Source organism: Anastrepha obliqua, chromosome 6 (genome assembly GCF_027943255.1).
Source record: "Anastrepha obliqua isolate idAnaObli1 chromosome 6, idAnaObli1_1.0, whole genome shotgun sequence".
Classification (NCBI taxonomy): domain Eukaryota; kingdom Metazoa; phylum Arthropoda; class Insecta; order Diptera; family Tephritidae; genus Anastrepha; species Anastrepha obliqua.
In genome coordinates, this window is record NC_072897.1 from 10118260 (window position 1) to 10132184 (window position 13925).

At 35.9% G+C, this 13925-nt stretch overlaps 1 protein-coding gene across 1 annotated transcript in view; it reads right to left on the reverse strand.

The window, feature by feature from the left end:
- LOC129250104 (paired box protein Pax-6-like) overlaps nt 1–13109 on the reverse strand; it is a 55484-nt gene extending 42375 nt beyond the window's left edge. The window contains exon 1 of the mRNA XM_054889745.1: nt 11384–13109. Coding sequence (XP_054745720.1) covers nt 11384–11634 — 251 coding nt within the window. The 5' untranslated portion in view covers nt 11635–13109. The remainder of the gene's footprint in view (nt 1–11383) is intronic.
- Nucleotides 13110–13925: the final 816 nt, after the last annotated feature.

The window sequence follows — 13925 nt, forward strand, 5'->3', positions numbered from 1 at the left end:
CAGAGGCAACATTGAAATCCCTATTACAACTTGCAACTTAAGAATAAGAAATAATACTCTCCAGGAGACCAAAAGGTCATGGAGAGAAGAAAATATGTGTGTTACAAGCAGGCTAATTTGATCTCAAATAGATAAGAAAAGATCAGGAAAGTTGCTTAACTTCTCAAGAGCGAACATCTCGAAGATCGTGGCTCGTGTCACCGGTCATTGGCTGTTATGTAGGCAATCTTCTAGGCTAGGAGTATTTTCGCATGAATACTGCAGAAGTTGTAGAGAAAAGGAAGAGAAAGAAACAATAGAATACTTCCTTTGTAATTGTCCAGCGCTCATGTCATTGCTACTCCTAGGTAGCAAGGTTGTTGGGAAAATACCATTTTGACCCTCTTACGGAACTATCCGGTGTTGGGATAAAATCTATCCTACGCTTCATAAGAGAGTCTAACTGGTTCCATGAAAACTAACAGTAAGGTTCCGTGCTACACAATGGTACCACAACGGACCTACGTGGTCTAAGTGCGTTTGGCTACTCGAAGCCGATTGCCCCAAAAACCTAACCTAATAAGCAGTTACATACCATAACACCGCGTTACACACATTCTGTCCTATGAACCAAATATAATTACTTTTTCGGAAAGGGCATAAAAAATAAACGTGTATCGGCGATTTTTATGTACACGTCACAATTAGTTTTTTTTTGTATTTTATAACTTTAAACGAGCAATTCTTGTATGCATATCTGTATAGCCACACGATCTCTGGATTAGCTTAACGGATTTGAATGAAATTGGGCACACAGATAGTGTATCACATTTCTAGACTTTTCACCTAGGTGTTGCCACTGACAATGTTTCACAGGGTTGCCACCTGTTCGAAATTAAAAAAAAATTGTATGAGATATGCCGAATTTTTTATTAATTTTATTATTGTATATTAAAATTAAAAATTCTTACATTAAAAATTTTAATGCTTTTAAAGAAACTTAGGCCTTTTATTTTTGCGTTTGTAAGCATTTGTGTCAATATCGCTGCTACTGTTGGTGCTACTGTTGGTTCTCCATCCCTTAATTCAAGAACATCATCAAAAATCTCCATTGAAGCCGCTATACGTTCTTCTGGTGAGTACAGAACCGCGGGAATAACCGATTCTACATTAGCGTAGCGAATTTTGTTGCGGCGAAAGTATTGGTACCCTTTAGTTTGAGTAAAAGTTACGCAAAAGTAGCACAGTACACTGAAGTGGTCCGTACGTGGTAGCCAAATTGTTGGTACAGAGAACTTTATTCTTGACCTTCCATCAGTAAACTTGCATAAATTTCTATAGCAATAGTCGCACACGACTTCCGGAGTATACCACAAGTAAGGAACATAAGCAGTCTTGAATATTTTCTGAAACGAATTAATAACAGTTTACGTAATATTTTTAAAAATTTTACTTGGTGCGAATAAGCCACAAACGCAACAAAAGTTATTTCGAGTCGGCCACTGCATTTTTCGTAAGATGAAATATACAGAAAGACGTTTTCGCGCAACAGAACTTAAAACAATTGTCAAAGTATACATCTCCTAGTAGCGCAACTGTCAGATGATCGGAACTTCCGGAACTGTAACAAACACACAAACGGCACAGAGTGTGTTGTATAAAACAATAAATTAAAGGTTGTTTAAAAATTTGGAGTCCCTTCAAGTTATGCCGAAAATTTACAATAGAAAAAAATTTTTTTTTTAGAAAAAAAAAATTCAAGAAAATCTGAGAATTGATAAACTTTTTTTTTTAATTTTACATAATAAAAACATTTCCACGAGTCTGCCTGCAGAAATTCAGCGCGATGTAATACGCATCGTGATACTAAAAAATACTAACAAGCGTTTGACGCGCGATGAAAAAGTGTGTATTTGGAAGAAAAATAGAATGCAGTCGTTGGAGGCTCCTAGCAAAAAAACATCAGAAGATAGACCACTCGACATGACAGCGTTACAAGCCACATGAACTCAAAAATCGATTTAAAGTGCTTTGGAAATCAAAAGGGATCTGAAACCGGGCGCAGAATGCTCCGAGAAGTTGAACTTGTAGGAAATCGTCTAGCAAAAAAGCCACTTCTCACACAAAAAATTAGAGCCACGCGACTAGAGTGCTAACGGACGCACCGAAATCGGTATGCAGAGCAATGGAAATGTTTGATATTTCAAAGGAACTGTAAAGCATCTTCAAAACCAACTGAATTAGGACTGATTTTTATGTCATATATGTACGTGGTTCTTTGTTTTTTTTTTATGGAATGATGGACGCAAAAAACTAAATCCAAGTCGTAAAGTATACATCTTAATTTGTGGTATACAGACGTACATGCATACGTGAATGGCCCTATTATGATTGATAATCAAAGAACTTGAAAAATTTCCTTTCAAACATCTTACTTTCTTTAGCAGTGACTTACATAGGATTATAGGGATTTGAAAGATATTTTGCTGCTAGTATTTCTGAACGATTAGTTAAAATTGCAAAAGTTATTCAATGTTCTGTTTTGTAGAGGGGTTTTTAAAGAGCTTGAGAATTTAAGATGATAATGCAAAACAGAAATATTGTTGGAATGAATTGTTTTTTATTATAATCTGCAAGACAATTTCATCATATTTATGATATCCGGAATATGTAAGCCGCTGCTACGAGTTATATGGTCCATACGATCAGTCCGATTTTTGACTACTTTTTTCAATAAATTTAACCACATGGCGTCAATGGTGGCTTGAATATTGCAGTAAATCAATTGTTAAGCGCGCTGTATGGATTTTTGCGCCGTCTTGTTGAAACCAAATGTCGCCGATGTTTAGCTAATTAATTTTTGGAAACAAAAATTCAGTCAGTATGGCATCGAGCTAGCGCTCGAAATTTACTGTAACGGTAGCTCCTTACTCATTTCGAAAGAAATAAGGACCAACAGGGTTTGATTGAAAAGTAATGAGCCTTATTTTTTTTAAGCAGTTTTATTAAACCTTTTGGCTTATACAGCTAATATTCTTCAAAATAGGACCCTTGAGCGTCAATACACCCCTGGTAGCGGTCCTTCCACTGCAGGAAACATTTTTTAAACTCATCCGCCGGAATCGCGTTCAATTCGGCTGTCACAGTTTTTTGGATCGCCTCGATGGAGTCGAAGCGCCTCCCCTTTAGCTTTCTTTTCAGGCGCGGGAACAAGAAGAAGTCCGGAGGGGCAAGTCTGGGCTGTAGGGAGGGTGGGGAAGCACCGGAACCCCCATCTTCGCCAATGCAGAGGAAGGCGGTGTGCGCCGGCGCATTGTCGTGATGAAGGGTCCAATTGTTGACTATGTCGGGCCGAACCCGAGCGACGCGGTTTTTCAGCCGAAGGAGCACTTCTTTGTAAAATGCCACGTTTACAGTGCTTCCAGGAGGTACAAACTGTTTAGCTTTACGCAAAATTTGATCGAGTAACGTTGCTCCAACGATCGCTGCATTTTCGTCACTGCAAAATCCTAACACACTTTTAAAACAGCTTTCACGGTCGCACCGCTGTTGCCAGCGAACTGGGACCGGCTTCTAGTGGAAGGTCCATCGATCATTTTCCCTCACCAGCCGATTCGGTTGATCGCTTGGCAGACGCTCCGCGCGGGAAGGCTCATTACTTTTCTATCAAACCCTGTATATAATAACCGAATATAATTTCCATGCTCATACGTTCTCGAGAAATTTGTGCGTTACTATTTTCTTTTTCTGCATTAATATCCCTAGCGAAAGTCTTTATTATATTATATTATGTTTTAGTAGGAAGGCTGCGTTTGCTACTAATTAATACGGAAATGGGGTCTTCGTTCTAGGCAAATTGCTTTCAAGTGCAGCATCAAGTCCAATCTTTAAAAATTCATTGACTGAAAATCCATCCGTCACTTTGACTTCCATGACTGCCGTCCACAACGATAAAGGTGTAATTACTACCACAAAATGCACTTCATCTTATACTAACCTATAATCGAGCTAAAATCAACCAAATTAGCAAATAACCGATCCTAGTGAAATTCCAGGAACAGGCAATTTGAGTACTTACACTTACTCAAATTAAATTTTACGACCAGTGATAAGAATATTTAATCCCAAAATTCGATTGTAAAAAACACTGATTATAAAACTGGCTTCAAATTAAAGATATTAAAAAAGATTTGACCTTACGTAAAAATTAATAAAAATATGAAATAAAGGGTACTAATTGTCATTCTTTCAGGTTTAACTATTTTTATTCAAAATACGGCTTTTTACAAATATATGTGAAAAATGAAATCTTTTAAATACCCAACATGAGCATGTCTACAGGTAAAATTTGCCAAACAGTCGATTCATGAATGCAAACACTTTACGCTACAACAGCAATACTCTGAACAGAACGACCAGTTTTTAGTCTGTCAGTCCTTTTTCTATCTCCGACAGTGAAAGTGAAAAAGCCACAAAGAAATGTTCCTTGGTGGAATAGTACACTTTCCAACCTGCGTAAAGAAACAAGAACCCTATGAAATAGAGCTAAAGCAACAGCCCTAACCAACTATTTACAATAAAGAATTGAGGAAATCTTAAATGGCTACTTGGAGGAATCACTGTGAAAAGATTTGTAGTCTTCCGGATGCTATTCGTATCCAAAAATCCCTACTAAAAGATCACTCAAACGGCATTAGTACCCTGAAAAAGCCAGACGGAAGCTACACAAGGAATCCAGAGGAAACTAGTCAACTTCTGCTGGACACTCACTTCCCTGGATCACTTGTGCTAGACGAGATCTCTGTACCGGCAGAAACTACTACATCTGCGGGTGCTGAGAACTTAAAACTAGCAAACAAGCTATTCCGCGAAAAGCGGGTACAATGGGCGATATCAACATTCAGCCCATACAAATCTCCTGGTCCTGATGGGATATTCCCCTGTCTTTTACAGCAGGGTGCACACCATATTATCCCTAATTTGACCAGACTATACAAAGCTAGCTTACTGCTAGGATATTTGCCTACAAAATGGGCTGAGGTTAAGGTCGTATTTATTCCAAAGCTATTGAAAAAACCAGAACAATTGCCTAAATCATACAGACCAATTAGTCTCAGCTCATTTTTCCTCAAAACAATGGAAAAGATAGTTGATCAGTATATTAGGGAAAACAATCTAGCTAACTTCCCACTGCATCGACTTCAATTTGCCTATCAACAGGGAAAATCCACTGAGACTGCAATACACAGCCTGGTAACAGTTATTGAAAAGGCTATTGAGTCCAAACAGATAGCTCTATGTGCATTTTTTGACATATCAGGAGCTTTTGATAACACCTCCTATGAGGCAATCTATAATGCCCTATATCTAAAGGAGGTACCTAAACCCATCACTAGATGGATAATATTCATGCTGAAATCTAGGACGATCAGCACCGAACTAGGAGGAACAATCAAATCTATTAAAGCCACAAGGAACAATCAAATCTATTGCCCTCAAGGTGGCGTACTTTCTCCTCTTTTGTGGACTCTAGTCATAGATGAACTTCTCCACAAACTGAATAACCTAGGATTTCACACTCAGAGTTACGCTGATGACCTAGTAGTTTATGTATTAGGCTGGCATGAGGAAACCATTTCGGATCGCATGCAGCAAGCCCTTACAATAATAAACAAATGGTGCACGGAAAAAGGGCTCTCCATCAACCCATCCAAAACAACACTTGTACCGTTTACTAGGAGAAGGAACATAAATCTCAAATGTCTGACCCTTAATGGAATAACACTTGAACTCTTGACAGAAGCGAACTATCTTGGCGTCAGTCTTGACAAAACGCTTACGTGGAATTCCCATATTGAGAGAGTTACTTCAAAAGCCACAAGGGCATTCTTTGCCTGTACAAGGCTTTTTGGTAAGACATGGGGACTAAACCCTAGAATGACCTTCTGGACATTCACCACAGTTGTGAAACCCATAGTCACTTATGCATCCTAAGCATGGTGGCCCAAGGTCAAGCAAAGAAAGGCAGCAAACGAATTAAGCAAACTTCATCGCCTGGTATGTGTTGGTATTACAGGGGCTATGAAAACATGTCCCACGGAGGCATTGGGTGTGCTTCTGAATATACCATCGCTTCCAATTCTAATTGAAAGGGAAGCTCGCTCGAGTGCCTTAAGATTAAAAGGTATATCTGAACTTAAAAGTGGAGATATGAAAGGACATTTTAAGATCTTAGAGGACTTCCTACATAGTCCCATTCTTCATAGGGATGATATACTATCACCCAAACCAATACTCTTCAGGAACTTCCAAGTTATAATTAATGAACGAACAGACTGGAGAACTAACTCTATCACTTTCAAACCTGGCTCCCAGCTATGGTTTACTGATGAGTCCAAATTGGAAAATCGTAGAACAGGGGCAGGAATCAATGGGCCCAAATTCAAAAAATCGATTCCGATGGGATTCTACCCAACAATATTCCAGGCAGAAATACATGCCATTGAAATATGTGTGAGAGAATGCCTTAGAAGGAAAATGAGAGGTACTCACATCTACATACTTTCAGATAGCCAAGCGGCTCTAAAAGCCCTTCTATCAACAACTATCACCTCTAAATTGGTAAATGATTGCCTAAACCTTCAACACATGTTAGGAAACCTCAACATAGTAACACTATGCTGGATTCCGGGACATGAAGGACATGAGGGAAATGAAATGGCTGATGACCTTGCAAAACAAGGAGCAAATATGCAACTTACTGGTCCTGAGCCTTTCTGTGGACTGACAAAAGGCCACATTAATGAATTCCTTAGGAAATGGGAAGAAAGAAAACTTGCCGCACACTGGCTAAACTGTGCCGGTCAGCGTCAAGCCAAACTATTCCTAAGTCCCAACAAAGGAATATCTGACAAACTTCTCTCACTAAACAGAGTAGATCTGCGTCTTTTAACAGGATACCTTACAGGTCACTACAGCCTGAGGTACCATCTAAATAATATTGGTCTATCCGAGACCAATGTCTGCCGCTTTTGCGAAATGGACATAGAAAGCAACTTGGTGGTATCGTTGTATCTCCATGCAATCTTTGGAACAACAAACACAAAACTGTGCTAAAATTTCTAAAAAGCCTAAAACTCTAGGGTTACAAAATAGGCCTTTCACAATAGATCAACTCTGGTCGCAGTGCGTAATGGCCTTCTAATAATAAATAAATAAATCTCCGACAGAAGCATGTTTTTGAATTTTTTTAAGATATGTTGTTCTTGAAGATGGATCATTTTCGTAATAAACTTCAATGATTTTAAAGAGTTTTTCTATCGTATAAAATTGTATATCTGTTTTCTTGACAAATGCCAAAGATGACATAAAAAAGGTACCGTCATGGAATTATTCACTACTGACACCGAGGCTTCATTTTTTTAAGAGCCTTTGAAATACTACAGCGCGTATAGAATATGTGACACATTTAGACATTTGTCAATTTATATGATTTTTTCAAATTCAAAACTATAATTCTATTGCAAATGGTGACATAATATATCATACTTGAGCCTACATTCTTTAAGTAGCGGGTAACATCGGCATCGAAAGAAATAAGATTTCTGACAAACTCGCAAAGAAGCGAGCATCAACTATATGCTGCAACTTGGGCAAGGTGTCAGTGTCCACTCCAGAAAAGAAAAAAGCTATTATGGAACTTTACTGGGGCAATCAACCAGGTTTGAAACGTTTGAAATGCTTGAAATGTCTAACTATATTAGTTTCTTAGTATTATTTAATATTCTCTCTAGTAAATTGTAAGAAATTTAACATACAGTTTGTCAAGAATGACTTTTAAAATTGAAAATAAATTAAATTTTTCGATTTCAATAGTAAAAAATAGCACTCTGTAGAGCATTTAATAAATTAATAAAACAAAACTTCAAATTTTTTGGAAAAACAACAACTAAAGCAATAAAAACAAATAGCGCACTATTTCGACAATGCCAATAAACTATTTTTACATTGTGCATTTTCTATTTCTTTAGTATGTGTTGCACAATTAACTTCGATCTACGGTTATCTCTGCTTTTGTTCGGGCTTAAAATTTAAATATTGCCTGGCAAAAGATAATCCTTTGATATTACGGAATTATTATATTATAATTACCACTTTGGAAAAAGTGTTCAGTAATTGTCTATAATGTTTTCGGTAGCCCGTCAGATAGTTTATAATGTTATAAATGGAGCGGAAAAAGAGGGTAAATTAGAGCAAAAACATGCAGGTGGCTGTAAAACTTAAATTACTGGACGTTCAGAACGCTTGATGATCTAAAAAGTGGACAAAAACCTGAGAATTTCCTTCAGAACACTTACAAAGGAACTTAACGAGGAGTGTAGTATTGCTGCCTTTTATGAAGCTGCACCACAAATATTCATCGAGATCAGCACGCAAGAAACCATTCCTGTCTGCACAAAACGTAGAAAAATGCATGTCTTTTGCTTCAAACCACATTTCCGATCCAGAAGATTACATACATATATATTTTACGACGAGACAAAGGTAATGCTGTATTACAACGATGGATCGACTAGACTAAAATTTCCGTTATGGCACTGTTAAAAAACTTGGGTTTATCACTGAGAATAAAACAAATTTTAAATTTTACCAAGATAGCGATCCAAAGCATGAGGAGCATAGTGTGAAGATATGGCTTCTCTACAATTGCGGTAAAGTTATAAACACACGAGCCCAGAGTCCCGACATAAACGTGATTGAAAATTTGTGGGCCTTTTTAAAGAAAAGAGTCCATAAAATGCATCCAAAGAATGCAGCAGCATTAAAAACTGCAATAATGGAGGAGTGTATACCGAATGCATACAGCATAAACAAATTGGTCTATTCCACGGTTATCATACCAAATATTAAATTAAAAAAAATATTACGCATTCACATTATGTATTTAATAAAAAACGAATGTATTAAAGTTTGTAAAAACAGTTTATTGACAGTGTCGAAATAGTGTGTTATATGTTTTTGTTGCTTTAGTTTTTGTTTTTCCAAAGAATTTCGAGTTGTTTTTGTATTAATTCCCTTTAAATGCTGTGAGTAATTATAAATCAGTACAAAAAAGAGGTCAAGGATAAATAAAAGGTGCTATATTTTGCTAATGTAGTCGAAAAATTGAATTTATTTTCTATGTCAAAAGTCATTCTTGACAAACTGTATATTTTCTACGTACTAAGTTTAAAGTTTATATTTTATACTACATAAGTATAAATTATTTATAATTCAATTGTTCAAATAAAACATAATTGTGTAGCATTAATCTGGTTTTAATGGTCTGTAAGATTATTAATAATTTCAAAAAATAAAAGCTGCAGGAATTCCATCATTTTTAACCTTTTCAGATCACAAGGCAAAAGTTTTGTTTGGATAAAATGCAAATATGCAACCATAAAATCTGCGCAGCACAGTCAAACACGTCGGAGGGAATGCTATGGTATGAGGTTACTTATATATATATATATATATATATGTATAAAATACCTCTTGAAGCCTCTTGGGTGGCACTTTGGAGTAAATTTACCTTTAAGATACCCAAAAACTTAAATCATCCATATCACTTCTAATAAAAGTTAAATTTGGGGTTTCTTCCCATGGTGTGCAACCCCATACCATAACATGCCCTACGACATGCTGATTGAGCTGCACAGATTTTATAGTTGCATATTTGCATTTAGTTTTCTCCAATCAAAACTTTTGCCTTCTGATCTGAAAAGGTTAAAAATGATGGTGTTCCTGGAGATTTTATTTTTTTAAATTATTAAGTTTTAAGGGCCGGTGTTGATTTTGAATAAATTACAATTTTTTTAGGAAATTATTGTCGCTTCTCTTTATTATGATAATATTAGTATGGTTCAATTACGTATGGAACAAAATATCGGCCAAATGGTCGCCGCGGTCACGGCGGCACACCTCCATCCGATGGTCCAAATTTTCGATGACTCTGAGGCATAATTGAGGTTCTATGCCATTAATATGCCGAATTATATCATCCTTTAGTTCTTGAATTGTTGCCGGCTTATCGACGTACACCTTTTTTTCAAAAAACCCCAAAGAAAGAAGTCTAACGGTGTCGTTGACGTTTAGGTGTGGTTCACATTCAACTTCGGCCCTTGAAATTTAACCACCCTTTAGTAGTTATAGGCAATGATTTTAGAACAGCATTTGGCTGCCTTTTCACGTTTACATACTTATACTCGTATATAAGGCTTATGGTTTTATATTGTACAATATTATGAACATTTAAAATGATTTTTTTCTTTATGTTTTGAATAAAAACATATTGTGTTATCAGTTGACTTATAAATTTTGTCAACAATGTGCTTTATATCTGTTTATTTTACTATTTGGTTTATAAAATTTACTGCATCATTTTAGCTGTGAGCCACTGTATGTACATAAATGTGTAATACAATACTTTTGTTTGTTTGTAAACATATACCAATTGTATTTAATTTGGAGTAAAAAACAAATTGAATTTGTAAAAAATTGTATATGATGTTTTTATGATGAAAAATTACGCTGAGACAAACTGACATTCAGCAAGTGTTACCAGCACCAAATTAAGTAAAGTAGGTGTGTAATACATTTGTGGAAGGTTCACATTAATATAGATAACACTATGTACACATGAGTTAGTTATGGGCTAACACCAGGAGGTCATTGTGAAAATTGCAAATCGAGCGTACTGAATGTAAGCTCTGGATATAATTTTCATAATTTAGGATATAAGTTTTGAATTTGGCCAGCATAAGCTCATTGTAAAATGTTTATACCAAAGCATATAAAATGATTCGGTTACTTTACGAACACCGACTTTAAGTTCATAACTATTCCAGTTAAGTGAAACCCTTTTTGTAGATATTATGAAAGTCTAACCTGTCATAAACGCTGATTAACCGACTGAGAATCTAAAAAATATAATTTATTAATTTCAATATGCGACTTTCATTTTAGTTGCATCATTTGTAGTATTAGATTCAATTTAAAGTTTTTTATGGAATGAAATAACTGTGAAATTAGAATTTTTAAAATATTACTGAAAGAAACACGCTTTACCTTTTGCTTGGTGAAAAAAATATTTTACTTTTATACAAATCATTTATGTACATATGCAGCTATTTATGAATAAGTAATATGAGTTCATTCAAAAAATCATTATTTTCAATTTGATACAGCACATTAAATTGGACAATTTGGTTAAAACATGTAAATCAATTTAATGCTCAAATTATTATTTTTATAAACTATATGTGTACGAACAAATATCACGTATTATATTGTTCATGGCACCCTCGAGCGATATTTATATGTGTTCGATATGTATTTTGCTCGGCCAGCCGCTAGATGCTCTTACCTGCCCAGAATTTTACTAACACATCCGTTGGACACCTGCAGGATGCGTGATATATCACAAGGGCGCGCACCGGAATGCGCTAATTCGACGATCTTCTGGCGAGTCGAGTCTGGTAGAGGTCGACCATTGACATAGACGCCACCAAGCTGATTGATGCCGCTATGTCCTGCTGTCGAGCAACCAAAAAGCGCACTCTGACTAACCGACGTCGCATGGCCATGCATAAGATGCTCTGTAGTTAGCATCATCATTGCAATTTTTTATTTATGTTTTGTTTTGTTAATATCTGTATTATAGGTAAATGAGTAAACAACGCAAAATAATTAAAAATCAGGGCGATATATGTATTTTAATGTTTTGAAAGCAGGCGTTTGAGTTTTCATAAACGTTTTATTATTATTATTTCCACTGACAAGCGTAAGAAAACAAAATCATTGGTTAATTAAAGTTTCGCATTTTGATTTCAGTTTCTTCACCACCTCAAGTTTTTTAGTTGAAATATAATATTTATTTCACACAATTTTCTTTTTTAATTTTTGGTGGTGCACAGTTTTTGAAATATTTTTTTATTTTTTTTATGTATTTCTAGAACTTGCATTTTATAAACATTAAATAAGTATATATCAGTATTTGGTTATTATACACATATGCATCTAAATAGATATACTATTTTGTATCAATTGATTTTGCCAGATTTTAATTCGCATATTAAGGTCATAAATATTGAGCGTTTAATTTTATATTTGGTTATTGTTATTGGAATTGTTTACTGCGGCGCTTACGAAATTCGTGCCATCATATTTTGCAGCACCGTCGCCTTTTTGTTGGAACGCACTTATTGAAAAAAAAAATTGTTTTGGATAAATTTAGTTTGTTACTTTGTTTGCAGTCGTTGATGTGTTGTAATTAAAAGTTTAGTTCATATGCATCGGTGGGTCTTGTTAATTGTTTATACCTTAAGACTTTGGCGTTCATCAGAGCCAGGAATCTCACCTACATACATATACATATAGTGTTTATGCATTCACTTATATTTTTAGAAAATATTTTCATTTGATATTTTCTAATTGAACTTTAGTTTTCCTACTATTATTCTCTCTCAATTCCAAACTTTTATCATGTATGCCTTTTCGGCCGCGGAAAGGGCGAAGTGCACTCAACGTACGCCAGCAATTTGAATTTTCAAATATTATTTCTATTCTATTATTTTTATGTGCCAAAATTAGTGATCTTAGGCAATCAGAGCCGCCGATACATTGATACATACACAGACGAACACCTTTACACAGGAATATGATATTGTATCAGTGCGCATAGACACCGATAAAGAAAAACTTTTATAAAAAATTTTAGTTCGGGATTTTTTCACAGCTTGGTGAGTTTTGATTTTGGTTATTTGACTTGGTTTGGCTTGGCTTGACTTCCTTGGCGGGTTGGTTGACTTGGGTTATCGCGTTGCTGGCTCCCAGGCGATACAGCGCACTTAGCGAAGCGAAACGTTAATGAGCTCTCAAGCGAAAAAATACACCAACAAACCAATGAATCGGAGAACCAACAAACCAACAAACACGAACGTGCTTAAACGACCAAGACGACGATGTCGATGTTCAAATCGAAGCGCACGAACTGATGTGTTTTACATGCGTGAATGCCGAAACGCGGCAGAGGTACTACAGTCAAGAAAGTATTTATGTACGCACACCCATACATTTTTATTAACCATTTTTCCCTGTACATGTCGTCAACCGGGCCGAAGAGTCGTATAAACTCAACAGTGAACGCCTAAAATTATTTAGCAAAGTGCGGCGCGGCAATAAAGTCTGCATCAATCGAAGCGAAATGGCTGGGACAGTGTCGACACCGTTGACAGACAGCCAACCAATCGAAGAGCATACTTATGTATGTATAAATGGAGAATACATACATGTGTACAAACATAAACAAATAGAATGCCAGCGATAGAGCGCACACCATCCCAGTTAATTACCATCAAATACAACAACATAAATTTAAACCCTGAACTAACGAATCGAGGTAGAAGACAGCGTTGCCAGAATACTTGGAATACTAGCCCTTATTATCTTCTTGTTAAAGTTTTATTTAATTGAAATTGATAAGTCGGGTTGACTTGAGGCTGCTGGTTTGAGCTATTGGAATTTCATTTTAACTGAAGTCGTAATAATATGCCAAAAGAAATGGCTTAGTATATGCATGTTTCGTTTCGTTTTAGTTTCTTAAACTAAAATACATTTAACGTTTCAAATAATATTTGCCAGCAAAATAGCTCCAAGTAGTTCTAAATGGCAACGCTGGCGGTAACATTTTACAAAGAAAAGCACCGCACGCGTATATTTACGAGTACACTATATAAAATAAGTTAACGAACACTAGAAAAATTCTATTCCAGAAATTTGAATCTAATGAGGGAGTAAAATAACTTGACCTAAGCGCAAATTGACAAGTCCTTTTCCTGGAATATTTCGGTCACTAATACAGTGGTTAATCCATGATCTCCATGGTCTTTCGCCCATAAACGATTGGT